Raw genomic sequence first — 24,646 nt, 5'->3', positions numbered from 1 at the left:
GAGTTCTTTTTTAGCTCTCCTCTGTTAAACTAACACAGAAATCTTGTTTTCCAATCCATTATAGTTGAATTGGTAGCTAGAATTCAAATCCTCCCAATTACTTCCCAACTGCTAAATTAGAACACCTCCTGGAGGTTGCAGTGAGCTGAGATCGTGCCACTGCACTCCAGCCTGGGTGACAGAGCAAGACTCCATCTCAAAAAAAAAAAAAATGACAACAATCTCCACTTTGGATGCCATATCAATATAGCTCAGGATACAGCACTGAGAATGAAACCCTGACCATGGCCATGGCATCCCTGCATCCTGCAACTTCTGCATGCCCCTCAAAGGTATGTTCTAGTCACCCCAACTCCTTTTAGTTACTAGAACATACTAAACATACTAAGTTTGTTTGTTCATTTATTTATTTTTGAGACGGAGTCTTACTCTGATGCCCAGGCTGGAATGCAGTGGCACAATATCGGCTCACTGCAACCTCCGCCTCCCAGGTTCAAGGAATTCTTCTGTCTCAGCCTCCAGAGTAGCTAGGATTATAGGTCCCACCATGCCTGGCTAATTTTTGTATTTTTAGCAGAGATGGGGTTTTGCCATGTCGGCCAGGCTGCTCTCGAACAGCTGACCTCAGGTGATCTGTCTGCCTTGGCCTCCAAAGTGCTGGGATTACAGATGTGAGCCACCGCGCCTGACCACAGAACATACTAAATTCCTTTAAATGTCTTCTCCCTTTTCATCCTTTAAGTCTCAGGCAGATTCTCTGAAAACATATCTAAGTAGGTCTCCTTGTTTTACATCATAGCCCATCTGTTCACTTCTTTCCTGGGAGGTCTTTCAAGCTATGAAGACACATTTTTGTGCACCTGTTTGTTATCCTTGTGTCACCCACAGGGAGCATGCCTGTCTGTGTACCTGAAAAAAAACCAAGCATGGCACACAACTGAAATACATTTGTTTGATAAATGCCTGCATGAAAGCACCAACTACTAACAACTGTGGTCTGAGCCAGCCTCAGCATTCTAATGACCACATAGCTTTTAAATCCTCCGCAGCATAATGCTTGTTACAGAGCTGTCACAGGTCTGATGACAGGGGAGCAGGTCAAATGAAGGCAATCATTTTTAAGTCTCTACTAACAGTACAGTAGAAATGAAACAAAGTGAATTAGAGCCAAAAAGCAGGAAAAAGATAGACTATTAAAGGAATTCAAAAGAATTGGCTTTAAGTTGCTAAGTTCTGGAGGAATTTGTTAGGCAGCAGTGAATAACTAATATTCTGCAGACACCATATTAAAATGTGAGAACCCCTGAGTTACAGCAGAGGTCATACCAGGGATGCAATGTGAAAACAAAAAGGACAGGTAAATGGGACCAGATAGATGACTAGTACAAATTTAATTCCATTGGCAAAAAGAGCAGCCAAAGAATCCCAAGAGAGGTAGTGGCAGGATATTAGCCCAAATAACTTTATGTATTCACCTCTCTATTGGGATTATGTATTAGGTAGATACTGGCAGGCAGCAAATGTGTAAATAAGCTTCATGCTAAGTTAAACAAGCAGGACAGGGAGGAAGCAGGAAGCTAACAGTTATCTAGTGCCTGCTATAGCTGATGCACAGAGCCAGATGCTTCACATTCACAATCTTATCTAAGCTTAATTTTCACAACTCTATCAGCTGAGTATGATCATCTCCAATATACAGAGAAAGACGACTGAGACAGGTTAGGAAACTCGTCCAAAGACTCAGCTAATATATGCTGGAGCCAGGATTCTCACTTTGGGTTGCCTGACTCCAAAGTCTACGCTCATCTCAGGATCCCACATTGCTACCTTAGAAATTTAACTAAAAAAAAAATCAACAAATTATAAGCTGCTGATATAGAGAAGCCCAGAGCAACAGGTGGGTACGGGCACAGAGCTTTTTACGAAGTTGACAATTTGCATACAAGTGAGATAAAAATGCCAGAGACTTCATAATCTCTGAATCTGATGACCAAAGATAGTTAAATTTGGATAGGAATAATGTATTGAAAGGCAAATGTGAACTTTAAGGAAAGTCCCTATAAGGACTATACCAGAAAAATTTTAAAGTTTTGTAATCGTAAAAGGCCATTTAAATAAGAGAAACTCACCTTATTTCTACTATCTTTTTTTTTTTTGAGATGGAGTCTCACTCTGTCGCCCAGGCTGGAGTATAGTGGCGCCATCTCGGCTCACTGAAAGCTCCGCCTCCCAGGTTCACGCCATTCTCCTGCCTCAGCCTCCCGAGTAGCTGGGACTACAGGTGCCCGCCATCACGTCCAGCTAATTTTTGTATTTTTAGTAGAGACGGGGTTTCACCGTGTTATCCAGGATGGTCTCGATCTCCTGACCTCGTGATCCGCCCGCCTCGGCCTCCCAAAGTGCTGGGATTACAGGCGTGAGCCACCGCGCCCAGCCTATTTCTACTATCTTAATACAACTTATTTCTCCACATTCCCTTTTCAATCTTAAATAGATGTTAGTTGGAAAAAAGAAATCAAATTACATAGAAACGTATAAATTGAAAGAATTCTCTCCCTACTGATCAATCTATATCCTCTACACATTTTCACATCTATACATCCTCTATGGAACTGGCACACAAGAGGAGAATAAATATCTCTGAAGGCAAAGATTTGGAATCCTGGCAATGGGGATATCAAGGATACTAAATCTATGGTATCAGAGAAGTAAAGAAACATGTCCCAATAGCCAGGACCTGGGGGTTGTCAAGTATGACCACTGGAAAAATAAAATTTTACCTTTTGACAAGTAGAAAAAAGAGAGACAGAGAATTTTAGTCTCTAGTTTAAAAAAAAAAAAAAAAAAAAAAAGACAATTTTACCAACCAATATGAAAGTAAAATGAGTATGTGAAAGAGAACACGGGGGTTACAGACATAAAACTGATCTAAACCATCACAATGAAGGTGTTCAGGCTCCCTTCTCCAGATACACAGATAAGGGACAGAAGACCAGGCCACCTAAGTCACTCCCTCATCACTCTACAGAAACTGTCCCTTTGCCTCAACTACCACAGCACCTAAATGGAAGAGTGCATCAAAGGCCCTCTCAGACAAACCAAGACAGAGAGGCTGGCAAAGTTCATGAGAAAGAATTTTCAAGAAAATGCATTTGTGTAAAAAAGGAAAAAAAAAATTGCTTCTTAATATACAGAGTATCTCTGGAAGGACTCAAAGGAACTGATGTCACTGGTTGCCACAGGCTGGTCTGGTCTCCCAAGTGCTAGGTAGGTAACCTATTTTAAAGACGACCCCTTCCCCAGACGCTCTAAGTCTCAAAGACGACTTCCACTGTGACGGCTGGGTATCTCCTCCCTCTCTTGGGGTTCTTCCTGAGAATGCCTCAGTACTCAATTCCTGGACTCTTTTCCCCTCCTTTTTAATTCCTTTATCATCATTTAGTGAATCTTTGGGGAAACAAAGATAAATGTACCAGTATTTAGTCCTATATGCTAATATTTTTAATTCCCAAGTTTAGAATGGATATAAGTGAAACTGAACTGTAGTTTTCTTTCCTGTTTCCAATATATTTCAATAACAATGTTTCTGAATTTGAGAAAAGAATTTGGAAGTTCCTCTTCTTAAGTTCTGGAACAGCTGAACAGAGGCAGAGAATGTACTCACAGTAGATCTCAAAGAATTCAATCATGAATTCCAGGTTTGGCAATATTTTAACTACTTTCTCAACTTCTGTTGTTACTGATGTGTATTGATTCTTTTCTAGAGTTAATTTTGGTAAGTCATGTTTTCCTAGAAAATTATCAATTTCTTTGGATATTCTAACATTTTTCAGAGTTGTAGAAAAGGTTCCTTTATAATAATTTAAATTCTTCAGTATCTGGTATTTCCCCCTCATTTGTCTGTGTTTTTCTCTCCCTTCCCCCTGGCAATACCTAGTAGCTTATCTATTTCATTGCCTCTCTTCTCACTGCCTGGGCCGGGGTGGGGGGACCCACCAAAGTTTTGGATTTACCATTTCTACTGTTTTCAAACTCATTATTTTCTGCCTTTAGCTTTACTAACTCCTTACATTATTATTTATTCCTGAGATTTATTTTGTTCCCTTTTCTAAACTATTAGTTTAATGTTTAATGCATTCCTTGTCATTCTTGTTTAATAATGTGTTTAAGGCTACAAATTTCCCGGAGCACCAAAAAGCAGTATTACTTAGGTTCTGACACACAGCTTATTATGATTAATTTCTAGATATACTGCAATTTTTGTCTGCAATTTTTCTTTGATCCAAGGATTCTGTGTATTTTAGGTTCCACATGTTTGTATATTTTGGTTTGGTTCTATTTTTATTGCTCTACATTAGAACTATAGCCTAGAAAGATGTTAGTCTGGCTTATTCAAATGTTATGTATTGCCCAACTCTGAGAAAATAATATACTTCATAGTCATCACACATTGGAATAGTTATGACAATAATATCCTAGCACACAGCTGTTAGGTATCCTGAAAAGGGGATTAAAACAGCTATAATATGGGCTAATGGAAGTGCTGTATTTTTTCTTTTTTTTGAGACGGAGTCACTCCAGTCACCCAGGCTGGAGTGCAGTGGCACGACGTCCGCTCACTGCAAGCTCCACCCCCCTGGGTTCACACCATTCTCCTGCCTCAGCCTCCCGAGTAGCTAGGACTACAGGCGCCCGCCACCATGCCCAGCTAATTTTTTTGTATTTTTTAGTAGAGACGGGGTTTCACCGTGTTCACCAGGATGGTCTCCTGACCTCGTGATCCGCCCGCCTCGGCCTCCCAAAGTGCTGGGATTACAGGTGTGAGCCACCGCACCTGGCCATGGAGGTGCTGTATACTAAGATATGTACCTTTTTTCCCTGCTTACTGTGTAATTAATGAATGGCCTAAGAGAGTTAAGTGATAAAGTCTTCTCTGTCATGCCTGTGTTTCTATTAATTTAGCTCAGATTTTCACCTATGTATTTTGGGGTTCTGGTTATCATTGGTGTCCTATCATTAAAAATAAAATTTAAAAATATGAAAAAAAATAAAAATAATTGCTTTTCAAATGGCAATTGTTAAGTGAACCAGAATAACCACTTCTGGAGAACAAAGTGTGTGTGTAGACATGCAGACTCTGTCCATGATGCAGATCAGCAAAGAAAGGAGAGGTGAGGCAGCAAGTGATTATACATACGAAAAACCATGAAACTGGATCCCTACCTCGTAACATATGACTGCTGGTGGCTTAAAGATTACTTTAAACACGTGAAGACAACAGAGAAAAATATGTTTATGACCCCAGATAGAGAAGAATTTCTTAAAGAAGACACAAAAAAGGCCGGACGTGGGGGCTCACGCCTGTAATCCCAGCACTTTGGGAAGCCAAGGTGGGTGGATCACGAGGTCAGGAGATCGAGACCATCCTGGATAACACGGTGAAACCCCGTCTCTACTAAAAATACAAAAAAAAATTAGCCAGGCATGATGGCGGGCACCTGTAGTCCCAACTACTTGGGAGGCTGAGGCAAGAGAATGGCGTGAACCCGAGAGGCGAAGCTTGCAGTGAGCTGAGATCGCGCCACTGCACTCCAGCCTGGGTGACAGAGTGAAACTCCGTCTCAAAAAGAAAAAAAAAAAAAAAAAAAAAAAAAGAAGACACAAGAAGTGCAAAGCATATAAAAAAAAAAGACTGATAAATTTAACTGCTTTAAAATTAGGAGCCTCTGCTATTGAGAGACAATATCAAGAGAGTGAAGATATACCATCAAGTAGAAGGTATGTGCCACATATATAATAGTATCCATGATATATAATGATATCCTAAAATAACTAAGAAAAAATCCACTAGAAATTAAACAAAAGATGAGTAGGTACTTCACAGAAGAAACAAAAAACCTAAATATGAAAAGATGCATGACCTCATCAGTAATTAGGAAAATGTTACATTAAAACCACAATGAGATTTTTCTTTCTTTTTTTTTAAGAGAGGCTCTTGCTCTGTTACCCTTGCTGGAGTGCAGTGGTGCAATCACAGCTCACTGCAGCTGTAAACTCCTGGGCTTAATCAATCCTCAGCCTCCCAATTATCTGAGACCACAGCTATGTGCCACCATGCCCAGATAATTAAAAAAAAAAAAAATCTTTTTGTAGATACAGAGTCTGGCTCTGTTGCCCAGGCTGGTCTTGAACTCCTGGCTTCGAGAGATCTTCCCATCTCAGGCTCCCAAAGTGCTGGAATTTCAGGAGGAAGCCACCATGCCTGGCTAAATATCACTTTTATATTTATCAAACTGATAGCACAAATTTTTTGTTTTTTTGAGACGCAGTCTCGCTCTGTCGCCAGGCTGGAGTGCAGTGGCGCAATCTCAGCTCACTGCAACCTCCACCTCCCGGGTTCAAGCAATTATCCTGTGATGGCACAAATTTTAAAAAATCAGAGAAAATCAAATTTTGATGAGGATGCTACATTACTTGTGCTCTCTTACACACTACCGATGGAAATATAAATTAGCACACCTGCTCTGAAAATAATTTGGCCTTCTCTAATGAATAAGGAGGATGTGCAGACAGACTCTGTGACACAAGAATTCTAAGTATATATATTTAAGAAACTTCACAAGTGTGCCAGGACACACAGAGGACAATTCACAGCAGTCATGTTTGCAATACAAAAAGCATTCCAAATGTCTCTGAATCACAGAATAAATACAGAGTGGCATATTCACATAATGGGGTACTATATATTCTTGAAAATGGACATAGCAGTGAAGGTGAATTACAGCAAAATACCTCAACATGGAACACAACGTAGGTAAAAGAAAGCAAAAGCGGCTGGGCATGGTGGTTCACACCTGTAATCCCAGCACTCTGGGAGGCTGAGGTGGGCGGATCACTTGAGGTCAGGAGTTTGAGACCAGCCTGGCCAACGTGGTGAAAACCTGTCTCTACTAAAAATACAAAGATTAGCTGGGTGTAGTGGTGCATGCCTGTAATCCCAGATACTTTGGAAGCTGAGGCAGGAGAATCACTTGAATCCAGGAAGCAGAGGCTCCAGTGCTGAGATCACGCCACTGTACTCCAGCTTGGGTAACAAGAGTGAAACTCCGTCTCAAAAAAAAAAAAAAAAAAAGAATCAAAGCAAAAGCCAATAGGAGAATACACATAGCATGAGTCCATTTATACAATTTTTTAAACTTTACACTACATTGGCGGGGTGCGGTGGCTCACGCCTGTAATTCCAGCACTTTGGGAGGCCGAGGTGGGTGGATCACTTGAGGTCAGGAGTTCAAGACCGGCCTGGCCAACTTGGTGAAACCTGGTCTCTACTAAAAATACAAAAATTAGCTGGGTGTGGTGGCGCACGCCTGTAATCCCTGCTACTCAGGAGACTGAGGCACGAAAATTGCTTGAACTTGGGAGGCAGAGGTTACAGTGACCTGAGATCGCACTATTGCACTCCAGCCTGGGAGACAGTGCAAGACTCAGTTTCAAACAAACAAACAAACAAACAAACAAACGAAAACAAAAGAAACAAAAAACAGACAAAAAAACCTTTACACTACATTGATGAGGGATCCATATGTGGTAAAATTATACGGACAAAGCAAGAAAATAATAACACAAAATCCTTGTTAGTGGTTACCCAGTAGGTGGGCAATGAAGAAGGGGAATCAGGTTGAGGAGGGGCATAATATGACACTGATTTAAAGGTATGGTTGAAGATCTATTTCTTGAAGCAGGTAGTATAAGGGTGCTCATCTCATATACATATTTATATGCTAAACACAGAAAATTCTTTTGTATGTAGTCAGTATTTAATAAAAATTAAAAACTAAATTTTAAAAAATTGCTTAGCTTTAGCTGAATAATACAACAAAGCAGTTTTCTAAAAATGTAAAATAAGAGTAGCAACAATGTGTGTGCTTTTTTTTTTTTTTTTTTAATTAGGGATGGAGTCTTGCTCTGTCACCCAAGCTGGAATGCAGTGGCATGAACATGGTTCACTGCAGCCTCGACCTCCTGGGCTCAAGCAATCCTCCAACCTCAGCCCCCCAAGTAGCTAGGACTACAGGTGTGCACCACCACATCTGGCTAATTTCTGTATGTAGAGACAGGCTTTTGCCATGTTGCCCAGGCTGGTCTTGAACTCCTGAGCTCAGCAATCTGCCTGCCTTGGTCACCCAAAGTGCTGGGATTACAGGCTTGAGCCACCACGCCTGGCCAATAATGTGGTTTTTATGATCAAATATTTCAAAGACAAACTAAGAATTTTCCCATCTCCCAAACTCAAGGTTCTGGTGGTCAAGATTCCTAGAATCAGAGCAACATCAGGAAAAATTAATTTAGTGTTAAAATGAATTTGGTACTAACAAAATTAACTTATCAGATTTTACTAGGTATCTACCACATGCAAGCTGAATTTCCATATGTTCCTTTGTTATCCTTCCCATATGGAAATTACTATGAATGACTGGCTCCAAGGGAATTTATGCAAAGAAAGCTATTTGATGTTATAAATTTAGGTTCTAAGGCTAGTTCAGTCCCTTATTTACTGGATGAGTGAACAAACCACAAAATCTTGAGAGCTTTAACCTACTAATCTATAAGATAGATTTTGAAAACAGCTACTTCGGCCTGACGTGGTGGCTCACGCCTGTAATCCCAGCACTTTGGGAAGCTGAGGCAGGTGGATCACCTGAGGTTGGGAGTTCCAGACCAGCCTGACCAACATGGAGAAACCCCGTCTCTACTAAAAATACAAAAAAATTAGCTGGGTGTGGTGGTGGGTGCTTGTAATCCCAGCTACTTGGGAGGCTGAGGCAGGGGAATCACTTGAACCAGGGAGGTGGAGGTTGCGGTGAGCTGAGATCACGCCATTGTGCTCCAGCCTGGGCAACAAGAGCAAAACTCTGTCTCAAAAAAAAAAAAAAAAAAAAAAAAAGAAAACAACTGCTTCACAGGACTGTTGTGAAAAGCACACGCAATGATATAAGATAAAGTGTGTGTAGAATTTGACCAGGAGCTATACACTACCTAATCCCAACCCAGCTGTACCACTCACTGAGTCTAGGTAACTTGACCTCCCTGACCCTGTCACCTCTACAATGAAAGGATGCTTGACATACAGAGTGCATGGAACAGCACCTGGCACACAATAAACTCCTGACATGTGTTTGTGATTCTGGCTGATGTTACTGTTATAATTCTCTCACAAAGGCCTAATTTGTACCCAAGTTTATATTTTCTGCAAATGGGTCCAGGCTATGCTCTAAGTTTAACCCACTTAAAATACTTGGTTCCTTAGTGACTTTTCTAAAATAGCATAATGAGTCCTTGGTACAATGAAAAATATACTTTAGCTGGGTATGGTGGCGTGTGCCTGTAATCCCAGCTCCTTGGAAGACAGACTGGAATCCTCGGAAGGAGGATGCTTGAACCCAGGAGTCTGAGACCAGCTTGGGCAAGATAGTGAGACCTCCATTCTAAAAACAAACAATCAATCTCTAAAATACACTCTACTATTCTCAGTTTATAATGTATTCTTTTTTTTTTTTTTTTTTTTTGAGACAGAGTCTCACTCTGTCGCCCAGGATGGAGTACAGTGGCGCGATCTTGCTCACTGCAAGCTCCGCCTCCTGGGTTCACACCATTCTCCTGCCTCAGCCTCCCGAGTTTATAATGTATTCTAAATATCAATCTGTATTATTTCTTGCCAAAACAAAGTCTGGCAAGAAATTTAAAAGTTTATAAGGAATAAAGAAGCAACAATACTGAAAGCCATATCTTTTTCTATTTCTTCTATCTCTTTTGAAATCTAAAAATAAACAAGCATATATACATTTTTATTCTCAATTTTTTTTTTTTTTTCCCCACAGAGTTTCTCTTTTGTTGCCCAGGCTGGAGTGCAGCAGTGCCATCTTGGCTCACTGCAACCTCCGTCTCCTGGGTTAAAGTGAGTCTCCTGCCTTAGCCTCCCGAGTAGCTGGGATTACAGGCATGCGCCACCACACCTGGCTAACTTTTTTGTATTTTTAGTAGAGAAAGGGTTTCACCATGTTCGTCAGGCTAGTCTTGAATTCCTGACCTCAGGTGATCCCACCCACCTGGGCCTCCCAAAGTGCTGGGATTACAGGAGTGAGCCACCATGCCCGGTCTATTCTCAATATTTTAAATATGTATAATCAGGCTGGGGGGTGGTGACGACTCATGCCTATAATCCCAGGGCTTTGGGAGGCCAAGACGGGAGGATTGCTTAAGCCCAGAAGTTCCAGGCTGCAGTGAGCTATGATCATGACACTGCACTTCAGCTTGGGCTACAAAGTAAGACCCAGTCTCAATCAAATCAATCAATCAATATAAGAAGTGCCTGTCTTGGATTTCATTTGCCATCTCCTATTTGTATTAATTTATCAGATTTATGACACTGATGTGAATGCAGACACTGGATTTTAAATAACAGGCAAGACTGTAACAACTATTTTTACAGTGGTTACTACTGTTGTTAACAGCCTGAAAAGTCAGTATAAGAAAATGAAAGAGAAAGGTAGTTTAAAAAAAAAAAAAGAAAGAAAGAAAAGAAAAAGATGAAAAGAGTTGTTCAATGAAAAGGATTTCCAAAATAACTTGTGCTTCACCCAAAGAGAAAGGAGGCCAGGAACTGGGTACTAAGGCATTCCTAGGAAGAGTTCCAGAGAGGGAGAAAATATTCAGCAGTGGCAGTGGCAGTAGCAGCTGTCTATGAAACTTAGAATATTTGGGGAAGGGGTCATCTTTAAAATAGGTTACTTTGCCAGGCACGGTGGCCACACCTGTAATTCAGCACTTTGGGAGGCCGAAGTGGGTGGATCACTTGAGGTCAGGAGTTCGAGACCAGCCTGGCCAACATGGTGAAACCCTGTCTCTACTAAAAATACAAAAATTAGCTGGGTCTGGCAGCGGGTGCCTGTAATCCCAGCTACTTGGGAGGCTGAGGCAGGAGAATCACTTGAACTCGGGAGGCAGGGGTTGCAGTGAGCCGAGATGGCACCACTGCACTCCAGCCTGGCCAACAGAGGGAGGCTCCATCTCATAAATAAATAAAATAGGTTACTTTAGTTGGGTGTGGTGGTGCGCGCCTATAGTCCCAGCTACCTCAGGAGGCTGAGGTGGAAAGATACTTGAGTCCAGGAATTCAAGGCTGCAGTAAGCTCTGGTCTTGCTGCTACCTTCCATCCTGGGCAACAGGACAAGACCCCATCAATCAATCACTCAATCAATAAAAAATAAATAGGCCGGGCACGGTGGCTCACGCCTGTAATCCCAGCACTTTGGGAGGCCGAGGCGGGCAGATCACGAGGTCAGGAGATTGAGACCATCCTGGCTAACACGGTGAAACCCTGTCTCTACTAAAAATACAAAAAATTTGCCGGGCGTGGTGGCGGGCGCTTGTAGTCCCAGCTACTCGGGAGGCTGAGGCAGGAGAATGGCATGAACCCGGGAGGCAGAGCTTGCAGTGAGCTGAGATTGCACCACTGCACTCCAGCCTGGGCGAAAGAGCGAGACTCCGTCTCAAAAAAGTAAATAAATAAAAAAAAATACGTAAAATTGCAAGAAGAGAGAAATTAAGAACTTTGGAGGAAACTGAAGGCAGACTAGGAGCCATTCTCATCTGGGGTGTGTATTGAGATACCACATCTCTAGACCCGCCAAGATAGGACCTCTAGGGAGGAAAGTACTGTGAAGGAAATATGCTTTTTTCAAACTCCACAAACGTTTCTAATGCACAGGAAGGGTTGAAAAGTACTGGCTTAAGAAAACCAAATCAACAGTGCCCAAAATAACCCAGTGATGGCAGCAGTAAAAGTCATTACACGACAGACCACATGAAGAGCATGAACTGGTTCTCCTTGCTTTCAAATTATAAGGTTCCCTGCTACATCCTATGACCAAGATTCCCTAGGACGCCAAAAAAGGCCACTACTGCTACTGCTACAGAGCTCTAAGCACTAACAGTGGCTCCAAAGCAAATACTAGCTTTAAAAAGAAAACAGCCTCCCTCTTCCTGGGTAGGTGTCTGGTGCTTGAGGGGTATCAGAGTGGACCAGGCTTGAGGGGCACAATGAATAACCCTATACCTTCCAATTTGAAATTAGAAGCAAAAAAGGCTGCTAAAATATTAATTCACAGAAATGACTTCCAGAAATGACCTGATAAGATTATTCCTGACTGAACTAGATTCTGAATTCTTCTAGTTTTCTTTAATATCTGGCTACAACTTGCCAATGAAGAATGAGCTGCTCAATTTCAGAAGCCCTATAAACCAAAGCTGACAGCTTGATGTAAATTTCGAGTCTCATGCCTGATGTGTAGGCCACACAGAGAATTCACCAGAATGCCAGATGCCACAACCAGAGACATTCAAACTGCGAACCAGGATGAGAAGTTGTGGACTGCAGGCTATGGACAGCTTTTCCCAAGACTGTCAGAACAACAAGACTTCATAACAAGGCTTTTGCCCCTCTTAATTTTTCCTTACTAATGCCTACCTCTTTCACTTTGGCAGGATCATGCTGTAGCTAAAATTTCACAGTCAGTAGCTTCTGTGGGTAACTTGCACTCCCTGCTTTATACTTAGCCCGGTCATGGAATGCTGGACTGCCTACTAAACATGGAGGAATCTGTGCAGTTCATGACACTTCTCGTTGCGATTTGGGTATGGTAGAGCGGACCACTTGGTTAAAATTGGCAGACTCCTTGTTTGGCTATACAATTTTAGTTGATTTAGTTCATAAAAACCCTGGCTTAGGAGCATACTCTAAATGCTTGGTGTGATCCTCATGATAGTCATAATGGTAGTCTCTCTGGTATGCTGTATCCTCCCCCAGAGTGTTAAGTGTCTCCATGTAGCCACCTATCAGATGTCAAATGGTTTCTCTCTGGCTAGAACAACAAAAACTCAAAAGAAACACACAATAATGAGAACACCCCATCAATGGCATGCTGAAATGTGAAACCCAAAATGATGGCAACTGAGAACAGCAGGGATATCCTAGGTTTTGGTTACACTCTTATCTAGGTGAAAGCCTGACCAAAAGGGAAGAATTGTTAAATAAAAATTATAGGAAGCCATTGTTTGGGACTAAACCCCTGCATTAGGCCCCAGGAAACCAGGTTAAAATTAAAAATGGAGTAATCCCTACTAAGGTTCCACATTCCCAAACCTAAGTTAAGTTGTTATCTGACCTTCCTAGAAATCAGAAGAAAAGGAGATAACAGCTAATTTCCCAAACAGGACAGTTTATTATTTATTTTTTGAGGCAGAGTCTCGCCCTGTCACCCAGGCTGGAGTGCAGTGGTGTGATCTTGGCTCACTGCAACCTCCGCCTCCCAGGTTCAAGCAATTCTTGTGCCTCAGCCTACTGGGTAGCTGGGGCTATGCCACCATGCCCAACTAATTTTTGTATTTTTAGTAGAGACGCAGTTTCACCATGTTGGCCAGGCTGGTCTCGAACTCCTGGCCTCAGGTGATCCACCCGCCTCGGCCTCCCAAAGTGCTGCCATTATTGGCGTGTGCCACTGCGTCCAGCCCCTGATTGAAGATTTAAACTGTCCTGGCTGAGCACGGTGGCTCAGGCTAGTAATCCCAGCACTTTGGGAGGCTGAGGCAGGAGCATCACCCGAGGCCAGGAGTTGGGAGACCAGTCTGACCAACATGGTGAAACCCTGTCTCTACTAAAAATACAAAAATTAGCCAGGCGTGGTGGCACGCACCTGTAGTCCCAGCTACTCAGGGGGCTGAGGCAGGAGTATCTCTTGAACCCGGGAGGCAGAGGTTGCAGTGAGCCGAGATCACACCACTGCACTCCAGCCTGGGTCACAGGGCGAGACTCTGTCTCAAAAAAAAAAAAAAAGAAAAAACTTCAATTGGCACAATAATAAAGTTCCTACTGCTTTAATCCTTACAGAAAAAAATGTAGTGTGAAGTAACCTGATGTTAACTAATCGGTTACTTTTCTATGTGGTATAGTCTATTGTGGTCTATTGTTCTGTTTCCCTGTCCCTGCCTTACAAAAAAAAGGAACTCTGAAAGGACCAATACACTCTTTGTTCTTTGCTTCAGCTTTTTTTTTGAGACAGGGTCTTGCTCTGTTGCCCAGGCTGGAATTCAGGGGCACCATCATAGCTCACTGCAGCCTCCAACTTCTAGGCTCAAGTGATCCTCCCATCTTAGCCTCCTAAGTAGCTGGGACTACAGGTACACACCACCACACCTGGTTAATTTATTTAATTTTTTTTTTTGGTAGAGACAGGTCTCTCTATGCTGCCTAGGCTGATCTCGAATTCCTGAGCTCAAGTGATCCTCTCACCTCAGGCTCCCAAAGTGCTGGGATTACAGGAGTGAGCCATTGTGCCTGGCCTGCCTCAGCCTTCTTCAGCCTTTGCCTGTCTCTAAAGCCAACTTTTGCTCAGCTCATAGGAACACTTATTCTATTTTATGGAATGTAGTGCTGCCCTATTTTACAATCACAATAAAGCCAATGGAAGGAAGGGAGGGAGGAAGATTGAGGTGGGTATAAGCAGGATTTCCCCACAAAGACCGTGATGAAATCCATAGTCAATAATGCTTTAATAAATCCTACTGGGTATTTTGCATATATTTGTGTTTAATGTTCCCTTTTTTCTTCCTCTGTAAATCTCATTAAAATTTAAAAACAAAGGGATTTCCCTTCCTGTCCTACTAAGTCTAGATTTAAGAATGGTGGTTAAACCTTACTCAAAACATGCTTTACACTGGGTCAGCAGTATCAACTTGGATGAATTCTCCATTGAAAAGTCTTGTTCTTGCCTTATTTAATATTTTAATTGGATGGAGACATCCATATCCAATTTACATAGCAGCTAATACAAATGACCCATTATTCCAAAATCCCCCAAAAGACTGGAATTAAGGCAGAAAATCAATTAAATGAATTTTAGCAGGAATCAAACAAATTCAGGTGGGGGGGGAAAAAAAAACAATTCCAAGTATGGAATAAAGTAGGTTTCTGTTCAGCGAAACTCCTGTGGGAGTACCCAAGGAGGCTGAGGGGATTTACTCTGCATAAGAGAAAATCAACAAGACCCAAAATAGCAACTTCTAAGGGCTGGTTATGTTTGGAGTGACTATAACTCCATATGACAAATAGCAAACAGTGTTGTAGAAGTTTCTAGAAGACAGATGCTAGTCTGAAGTAAGGGGAAAAAGGCTCTAATAGCAAAGCCACTGAACACTGGAACAAGATGCTACGGGAAGGAGTGTGTCTCCATCCCTGAATGTGCTCAAGGTTGGCTAGCTAACCAGCTGTCATAAATACATTACAAAAAATCAATTATTTCATTACCTGTTACAAATTTCTTGTTTTTTTTTTGAGACAAAGTCTTGCTCTGTCGCCTCCTGGGTTCAAGCAATTCTCCTGCCTCAGCCTCCTGAGAAGCTGGGATTATAGGCGTGTGCCACCATGCAGCTAATTTTTGTATTTTTAGTAGAGACGCGGTTTCACCATGTTGACCAGGCTGGTCTCGAACTCCTGACCTCAAGTGATCCGCCCACCTTGGCCTGGGCATGGTGGCTCACCTGAGGTCAGGAGTTTGAGACCAGACCAGCCTGGCTGACATGGCAAAACCCCCGCATCTACTAAACATACAAAAATTAGCCAGGTGTGGTGGCGTACACCTGTAGTCCTAGCCACTTGGGAGGCTGAGGGAGAAGAACTGCTCCACTTGGGAGGCAGAGGGAGATTGCAGTGAACTCAGATCCCACTACTGCACTCCAGCCTGGGCAACAGAGCGAGACTCCATCTCAAAAAAACAAAAACAAAAACAAACGAACAAACACAAAACTGACCTAAAAGATGTGTAAGAATAGAATAGTATTCCAGATATAGTAGTGAGACATTGGAAGGTATATAGCCAGATGCTGCGGTGTGCATTTGCTGTCCCAGCTACTTGGGAGGCTGAAGTGGAAGGACTGCTTAAGCCCAGGAGTTCGAGTCCAGCCTGGACAACAGAGCAAGACCCATCTCTTAAAAAAAAAAAAGTACAAAAACAATGGAGAAAAATAAATCTCTCACCAGAATCTAACGTTTATTAATTCAATGGCTGCAAAAATACAAAGGAAAAATGAAGAGACTCATCTGTGAAAATAATATCAATTTGCAAACATAGTCAACTCAGGTTTACTTATATGTGCATTTAGTAAATGTTCATGACCCAGCATGCAAGCCTGAATATCATGAAACTGATATTTTAACATGTGTGTTCACTGTTAAAATACTGCCTGAATGAGCCAGTCCACCTTTTTCGGTAGTGGTGGTAAAAACAGATTGCACACTGCTGATGGCAGAATGTTCCTTACGATGAATGTTAGCTGCTAGGGCATGCTCCACAGCTTTAAATCACTATCTAAGAGAGCTGTTCCTGAAGCAAGTGTGATACAACTATGAATGGTGCTGGGAAGAAAAAAGGATGCAAGAATGACTGCAAAGGGGGCTGACAAAGTTGCCTGGTACATTCTACATTGTTGCAAAATTCGGGGGGGGGAGGAAGATGGGGGGAAGATGGGGGGGTGGGGGTAAGATACTTGGTGAAAAAGAATTGGAAACAAATGTATGTAAAATGCTTCTACTTTACTTTATAAGCATATGAAGTTATATACACAATTTTAAACAATGCCCTATAAACTGAAAATATACTTATCAAGTTATTTAACTTGGGATAGAGCTGGCTTTAGAATAAGTCTTCAGTGAATGGTTCATACTTGAATAATACCAAAAACAAATCTTAAAGTTTTAATTATTATTATAAGCCAAAATTAATTCAGATGCAAATATGCATAATCACACTAATGGGCTAACCAAACTACCATGCACTAAACTGATAATGATGTGACAAATAATAAACGAAGAGCAGCAATGAAAAATCATTACCAAAAAAATAAAATAAAATAAAAAATGAATAAAGGAAGCAAGCAAACAAGAAGGAAAAACTGCAGCCAACTTGATACAACACCATCGTAAAAATTTTTCCAGGAAAACTGTTAGGATTACAATTATATCCAGGTACACATGAATAGTGGAAGGTATGTAACATCATAGAATAATAATTAGAGTCCTCATTAAACATCCGTGTATATTAATTTTAGTTATGAATACCACATTTTATTAACCCCTAACGTATTTATTAGTACCAAATCCTTAGATAGGTGAAGATATGGAAGTTTAAGGAAATAGATAAAATTTACTCTTCAGGACAAAGGACTGGAATTTTTAGATGTTTCATGCCCACCTTGAGAAGCCTTAAGGCCCATTATGGGTTGCAGATCACAAAGAACCACTTGTTGAAATAACATTTTTAGTGCAGAGAAAGTCTATCTCCCTCCCCACCTCCCACACACAAAACAGGGACAGGGCTTCAAAATTACCAAGATATAAATAACCACGAGGAATACATTAGAAATGTATATAGAGCATTGCGCTTATCAAAATATCACACAACTGTACAGTGCTGTGCAGTTTATAAAGCCCTTTTATATGCATTATTTCATTAATACTCACATCCATCATAAGAAGATGAAATTATCTCCATTTTAAAGATGAGAAACCCAAGGTCCAGAAAAGTTAAGTGCCTTGCTCAAGGTCAGATATTCGGCTAAGTGGCAGAGCCAGGACTGAAATTCAGTACTTCCTGTCCCTATTTCATGGTCTCTGTACCCCCCACAACTACTACAGGTCAAATCCAGAAATCAAATGAAGTATGTAAAAAGACTCTGCAAAGCTAAAAACAACTAGAAGGATTTTATTATGAAGATCATTAATTATTTGCTGATGTTCTACCAGTGAAATACCTATGCCTGGGCCCAACCTAATTGCTTAGGCATTATTATGTAAGTGTTAAGACTTTCAAAAATCTGCCCAGGTGATTCTAAAAGGCACTAGGGCAAAGACTTGATCTACGTTAAATGATACCAATGGCAATACTGCTTAATGAACACACTTTTCCACTTTCAGTTTTACTTTAACATTTCCCTTTTATATTAATCATCAGTCCTTAATCAGATGTGGTGTGTCAAGAGTTTAAGGAAGCCAAAGTGTTCACTTTAAAATTTTCAGTATTAGCTACAAGAAAGGTACAAATTTGCACAATATCAATTACATGAAAATATTTTTGTACTGTATTTTTTAAAAACTCTAGTCAATATTAAGAATATTCAATAAAAAGTACAGCCTTGTACAACTATATCAATAAAAAAGTACAAAAAAAAGCACAGCCTTTAGTTTGTGCTGTTAAGAACATTTAAAAATAATCTCCGACCGAAGATAACCCAACAATTTTTCATGAAATACTACATTAAGTTGCATTCATTTGAGGAATAGGAAGCTTTATGGCATCAAACATAAAATAACAGTTGAGGTATTTAAGGGACAAATTAGATGGCAATTAGCACTGACGATCTTTTAAAAAGTACTAGACATTGAACCAATCTTACCTTTTGCAGACTTGTTGGATTCAACTGAGTTTTGTCAATTATTTTTATTGCAACCTAGAAAGAATAAAAAATATTTATGGATTTTAAGAATTTAGTAATTATGGACTGATAAATGCCAAGATATATGGCATTAAGAAGCAAGCAAGCAAGCAACAAACCGCAAAACCTAAAACTCAGCTGGTTACAATAAGCAATTGTAATTTTATAAAATTGTGCAACTGAAAATAAGGGCTTCTATACCAGTGCTTTCTCACTAAACCTCTCCCTACCCTAAATACAAGAGACCCTAATAGGCAGGAATATCATCACCCCTATTTGGCTTGAAGAAGTTACAGATGATCTTTGTCCCGCTACAATTCTTAAGGATTAAGGGTCCCCCTGTAAAAGGGAGGGGGGAAATATGTCAGAAGTGTTTGAACCAGAGCAACTCCATCTTGAAAAGGGGCTGGGTAAAATAAGTCTGAGATCTACTGGGCTGCATTCCCAGGAGGTTAGGCATTCTTAGTCACAGGGTGAGATAGGAAGAGCTTGGCAGAAGATACAGGTCACAAAGACCCTGCTGATAGAACAGGATGTGGTAAAGCAGCAGGCCAAAACCCACCAAAACCAAGATGGCGATGAAAAGTGACCTCTGGTCGTCCTCACTGCTCATTATACTTTAATTATAATGTATCAGCATGCTAAGAGACACTCCCACCACCACCATGACAGTTTACAAATGCCACGGCAACCTTGGGAAGTTACCCTAAATAGTCCCCTAAAAGGGGAGGGACCTTCAGTTCCAGGAAATCTCTGCCCTTTTCCCAGAAAGCTCATGAATAATTCACCCCTTGTTTATAATCAAGAAATAACTATAAGTTAAGTAGACTCAGTCAAGCAGCGGATACTGCTGCTCTGTCTATGGAGCAGCCATTCTTTTGTTTCTTTTTCTTTTTTTTTTTTGAAACAGTCTCCCTCTGTTGCCCAGGCTGGAGAGCAGTGACATGATCTCGGCTCATTGCAACCTCCATCTCCCAAGTTTTCATAGTTTCTCCTGCCTCAGTCTCTGGAGTAGCTGGGATTACAGGTGTGCACCACCACGACTGGCTAATTTTGTATTTTTAGTAGAGATGGGGTTTCACCATGTTGGTCAGGCTGGTCTCGAACTTCTGACCCCACGTGATCCACCCGCCTTGGCCTCCCAAAGTGCTAGGATTACACGTGTGAGCCACAGCACCTGGCCTGTTTCTTTACTTCTTTTATAAACTTGTTTTCACTTAAAAGAAAAAAAAGAAAAGAAAATTGGGGCTTCAAACTAATAAACTTATTGTTATAACATTTTATATTTAAGTTACTTATAGACAAGGGGAAAGCCTCCTCCAAACCAAGAAAAAAAGAGGGACAGAGAGATTATACACAGAAAGCACTTCTAAAAACATATGCAATGTAGCAAATCTTTTCTTTACAATTTACTGACACTTTAAATTTAGCTGACTCTGGGATGGGTAAGCATACAAACAGGTGGGTATTGAATCTGAAAACTTTAAAAACTTTTTTTTTTTTTTTTAAATAGAAAAGTTCTTTGGGCAGTTAAAGAAGGAAAGGGAATTAGGTCCAAACCAATCTGTGGGCTAACCAAGTGAATATACAGACAGGCAACAGAAGGGTCACCTAGCAGCCTTTGTTCAGAAAGGGTGAGTATGCCCCAGCCAGTGTTTTTAAAAACCATTAGGAAATAGGAAGTACTATAGCTTCTATAGCTTCTGGTCAGCTCATCATTGTCACGTAAAAATGATTTCTATGGACTACAGGAAAAGAATGGAAGTGACAATAGAAGGGAAGAAAAGTGGAGAGAGGCTTTGCCATGACCAGGGAATATCAAGTAACTCGGCTTTGCACCTGAGCTCCAAAACAGCAAGTGAGCCCACCCCCATAAGATCAAAGAGGCTGTGCTTCCTACTGGGCATCCTGCAGGACACAGGCCCAGAAGACCCACCCCTGCAGAAAGCACCTACAGCCAAAGTCCAGGGAATGAGCTTGGAGTTTCTCTACATCAAATATTCTCACACTTTTTGGTCGCTTTTACACTTTTAAAGATTACTGATTCCCCCAAATGTGGGTTGTATCAATGAATATCTACCATAATACAAATAAAAACTGAGAAACTGTAAAAAAAAAAAAAAAAAAGTAACAATTGATTTCAAAATAACAATAAGCCCATTATAACACAAATAATATATTTGTATGAAATTTTCATACAAGCTTCTATATTCAATCTGTTGTGATATCACACACCATGTAACCTCTGGAAAATTCCACTCTACACTTGTGAGAGAGAGAATAAAAAAAGCAAATGTTTTACTAGTATCACAAAAATAGTTTTGACTCTGCAGACTCCTTAAAGGGGTCTCAGAAAACCTCCAGGGGTCTCCCCATGCCATACTTTTGAGAATGGCTGCATTATGTACCTTAACACCATGTTTTAAAAACCCTGCTTAACTTGGTCTAAAGCCTCCACCTGACCACATTATTTATTCCCTATGAGTCTATAACCTCCAGAGGAGCTACAGAAAAAATCACTGCAACAAGGCATCCAGCAATTCTGACCCTGGAGTGGATGGGCCATCACCCCCATTTTTAGGAGGAAGCAAATCAGAACTGGGGAAGGAGTGGAGGGTAAATGAGTGTGTGCGCCTGAAAAACGCAAAGTTGGAATTCTAATTTTGTATTTGGAAAACATAAGTTTCAGCGGAAACTGAATAAGCAAAAGAAAATACTGACTACTGAAATAGGCAAACACGAACTGTCTTATACATATCTCAACTGGGGAAAAGACATCTTATTCATCTTTATAGCCCTAACTGGTACAAAAGGAGTACTCAATAAATGCTGAGTTGTCCGGGTGCGGTGGCTAATGCCTGTAATCCCAGCACTTTGGGAGGCGGGTGGATCACCTGAGGTCAGGAGTTCGAGACCAGCCTGGCCAACATGGTGAAACCCCATTTCTACTAAAAATACAAAAAATTAGCCGGGCATGGTGGCATGGGCCTGTAATCTCAGCTACTCGGGAGGCTAAGGCAGGAGAATTGCTTGAATTTGGGAGGTGGAGGTTGCAGTGAGCCAAGATCGTGCCACTGCACCCCAGCCTGGCAAGACAGCGAGACTCCGTCTCAAAATAAATAAATAAATAAAAATAAAATACTGAGTTGATCTGAGGCCTTGAACACTCATAATCAGTAACCAAGAAACAGGGCTTCTGGTGTATAACCAGATAATGAGGTTTTAAAAATTATATAAATCAAAGTCGAATGAATTTTCCTGAAACTTCACCTTCGTAAGTAATTTTAAATGGTTTACCTGGACCTCCCAATTCCAAAGAAAGCCTTAGACACACTCTCTCCTGGCCTCCGTTCTGCTTTCCCCCCCCTCATGGCCAAGTCCATCAAAGATGCTGCCTTTCCAGCTCTTCTCTCAGCTCCTGAGACCTGGTTTCCATTTTCACACCCGGACTCTTAATCACTAGTTTCTTATGGTTCTGCTCAATATCCTCCCCTATTCTAAAGATTCTTTCTTTTTTTTTTTTTTGAGACGAGGTCTCACTCTGTTGTCCAGGGTGGAGTGCAGTGACATCATCACCGTTCATTGCAGCCTCGACTTCCCCAGGCTCAGGTGATCATCCCACCTCAGCCTCCCGAGTAGATGGAACTATAGGCACGTGCCACCATGTCCAGCTAATTTTTTGTAGAAATGAGGTCTCCTTATGTTACCCAGGCTGGTCTCAAACTCTTGGGCTCAAGCGATCTGCCCACCTCAGCCTCCTGAAGTGCTAGGATTACAGGCGTGAGCCACGGCATCCGGTCACTATTCCAAAGATTCTGATTCTGTGTTTTTTTTTTTCTCTTGAGACAGGGTCTTGCTCTGTCGCCCAGGCTGGAGTGCAGTGGCGCGATCTTGGCTCACTGCAACCTCCGCCTCCCGGGTTCGAGCAATTCTCATGCCTTGGCCTCCCCCAAGTAGCTGGGATTACGGGCGCGTGCCACCACACCCAGCTAATTTTTGTATTTTTTTAGTAGAGACAGGTTTTCGCCATGTTGGCCAGGCTGGTCTTGAACTCCTGACCTCAGGTGATCCGCCCACCTCGGCCTCCCAAAGTGCTGGAATTACAGGCATGAGCCATGGCGCCCGGCCTGATTCTGTTCTTATACACTTTCATCTTCAGGTACTACTATTCAATAGCATCTGAAGCAAACATAGGAGCTCAAATATGTTTCATTCAGCTTAACCAAACTGCAGAAAAGTCATTTTATCAAAAGCAACTATGTCCCCAGAGTGAAACACCATCATTTGATGTGACATGTGTACGTGCAGCAAGGAAGCCTGAGTGGGAGTTCCTAATCCCCTCTTCCTCCTAGCTCCCTGCTGGGATGACTCCACCAAAATCACCTTGGCCAGAGCTGGAGCCTGGAGAGCTCAGGCAAAGCTGAAACCTTGGGGTCACCAAAAGAGGTGATAACTGGGGTGTCCCCGATTGCAGGGCCTCAGAAAGGTGTAGACTGGAGAGAAGACCACCCCTTTATTCCAATGATTGTGGGGTTGGGTAAAGGGAGACTCAACAAACACCAAGGGGGCTCACTAAGTGAGAAAGCCACTTGCTGTGGAAATTTCTGGGAAATTCCATTTACATTCACTTTGATGCCAGCAGCAAAGTGGAAAATTACAAAATAGGGATAGGGACAGCTCATACATGAGAAGGGCTTCTCCCAACAAATCCACAGCAAACACCCACTAGAGAAAAATCCTTATCTTCCACTTTCTGTTGGTTCACCAACGGTCAAAAGATCCTAACACCCTGTTTCTGAAAGTGTTAACAGCATTCACAGCCACTAAAAGAGGAGGCAAAAAAAAAAAAAAAAGACTGCAAGTCCTCTAGGGGGACAGAGTGGCCTGAAGAATGATGCATTAGTCATCTTGGGCTGCCATAACCAAAATACCACACACTGGGGGACTTAACAGTAATTTATTTTCTCACAGTTCTGGAGGGGACCTTCTTCCTGGCTTGCAGATGCCCACCCTCTCCCTGTGTTCTCATGTGGTGGAGAAAGCTAGCGTTCTGGTGTCTCTTCATGTAATAACACTAATCCTATCAATCAGGGTTCATACTACGCTTCACTTAACCTTCTATAAAGACCCTATCACCAAATACAGTCACACTGGGGGTTAGGGCTTACACATATGAATTTTGAGGCATACGATTCAATTCATAGCAAATGGAGACCAAGCCAAACAACAACAACAGTTGGTTACAAATGAAAACCTCAACATGGAAGAATATCACAAGCATGAAGTACAGTAAAAGAAATAGACACAAAATAATACACTATTATTAATATACTCTAACATTCTATTAGTACAATGTTAAAACAACAAACAGACAAAACCTATGGTATTAGAAGGTGGCACAGTGGTTCACTTGAGGAGGTGGGGTAGTGAAAGGATTTGAAGGACACCAAAGGGAGGCTTCTAGGGTGTGAGTCACAGTATATTTTTTGCCTGGGTCATGGTTATTCAAATGTGTTTACTCTGTGATAATTCATCAAGCTGTACACTTATGATTTGGGCACTTTTTATGTATGTTACATTTCTTTTTGTTTGTTTTTTTTTTGTTTTTGAAATGGAGTCTTGCTCTGTCGCCCAGGGTGGAATGCAGTGGCGCGATCTTGGCTCACTGCAACCTCCACCTCCTGGGTTCAAGCAATTCTCCTGTCTCAGCCTCTGAAGTAGCTGGGACTACAGGCACACACACCACACCCAGCTAATTTTTGTATTTTTAGTAGAGACAGGGTTTCACCATATTGGTCAGGCTGGTCTTGAACCCCTGACTTCAGGTGATCTGCCTGCCTCGGCCTCCCGAAGTGCTGGGATTCATAGGCATGAGCCATTGCACCCAACCTGTGTTACATTTCAGTAAAGAGTTTCTGTGTTTTTTAAAGTCAATGATGACTTTAAATAAAATGTCAATAGATAATGCCTAAACCTGAAAAACAAGTAAGACTACAAGCATGTTATAAAGTATGAAAGAATCATTTAAAAGACTAAAGAATCACTTTAAAAGATTAAAAGTGGCCATCCTGGGAGACAAGGAAACAAGGAGTCTAGGGGACT

At 41.5% G+C, this 24,646-nt stretch overlaps 1 protein-coding gene across 11 annotated transcripts in view; it reads right to left on the bottom strand.

The window, feature by feature from the left end:
* MARK3 (microtubule affinity regulating kinase 3) overlaps positions 1 to 24,646 on the bottom strand; it is a 117,393-nt gene that overhangs the window by 56,436 nt on the left and 36,311 nt on the right. For all 11 annotated transcript variants that reach the window (XM_054449374.2, XM_054449376.2, XM_054449375.2 and 8 more), the window contains one exon: positions 18,506 to 18,559. In XM_054449374.2, the coding sequence (XP_054305349.2) occupies positions 18,506 to 18,559 (54 nt within the window). The remainder of the gene's footprint in view (positions 1 to 18,505; positions 18,560 to 24,646) is intronic.

The sequence above is a fragment of the Pongo pygmaeus genome, chromosome 15, assembly GCF_028885625.2.
Source record: "Pongo pygmaeus isolate AG05252 chromosome 15, NHGRI_mPonPyg2-v2.0_pri, whole genome shotgun sequence".
Taxonomy (NCBI): Eukaryota; Metazoa; Chordata; class Mammalia; order Primates; family Hominidae; genus Pongo; species Pongo pygmaeus.
This window is presented reverse-complemented; position numbering and strand designations above follow the sequence as displayed.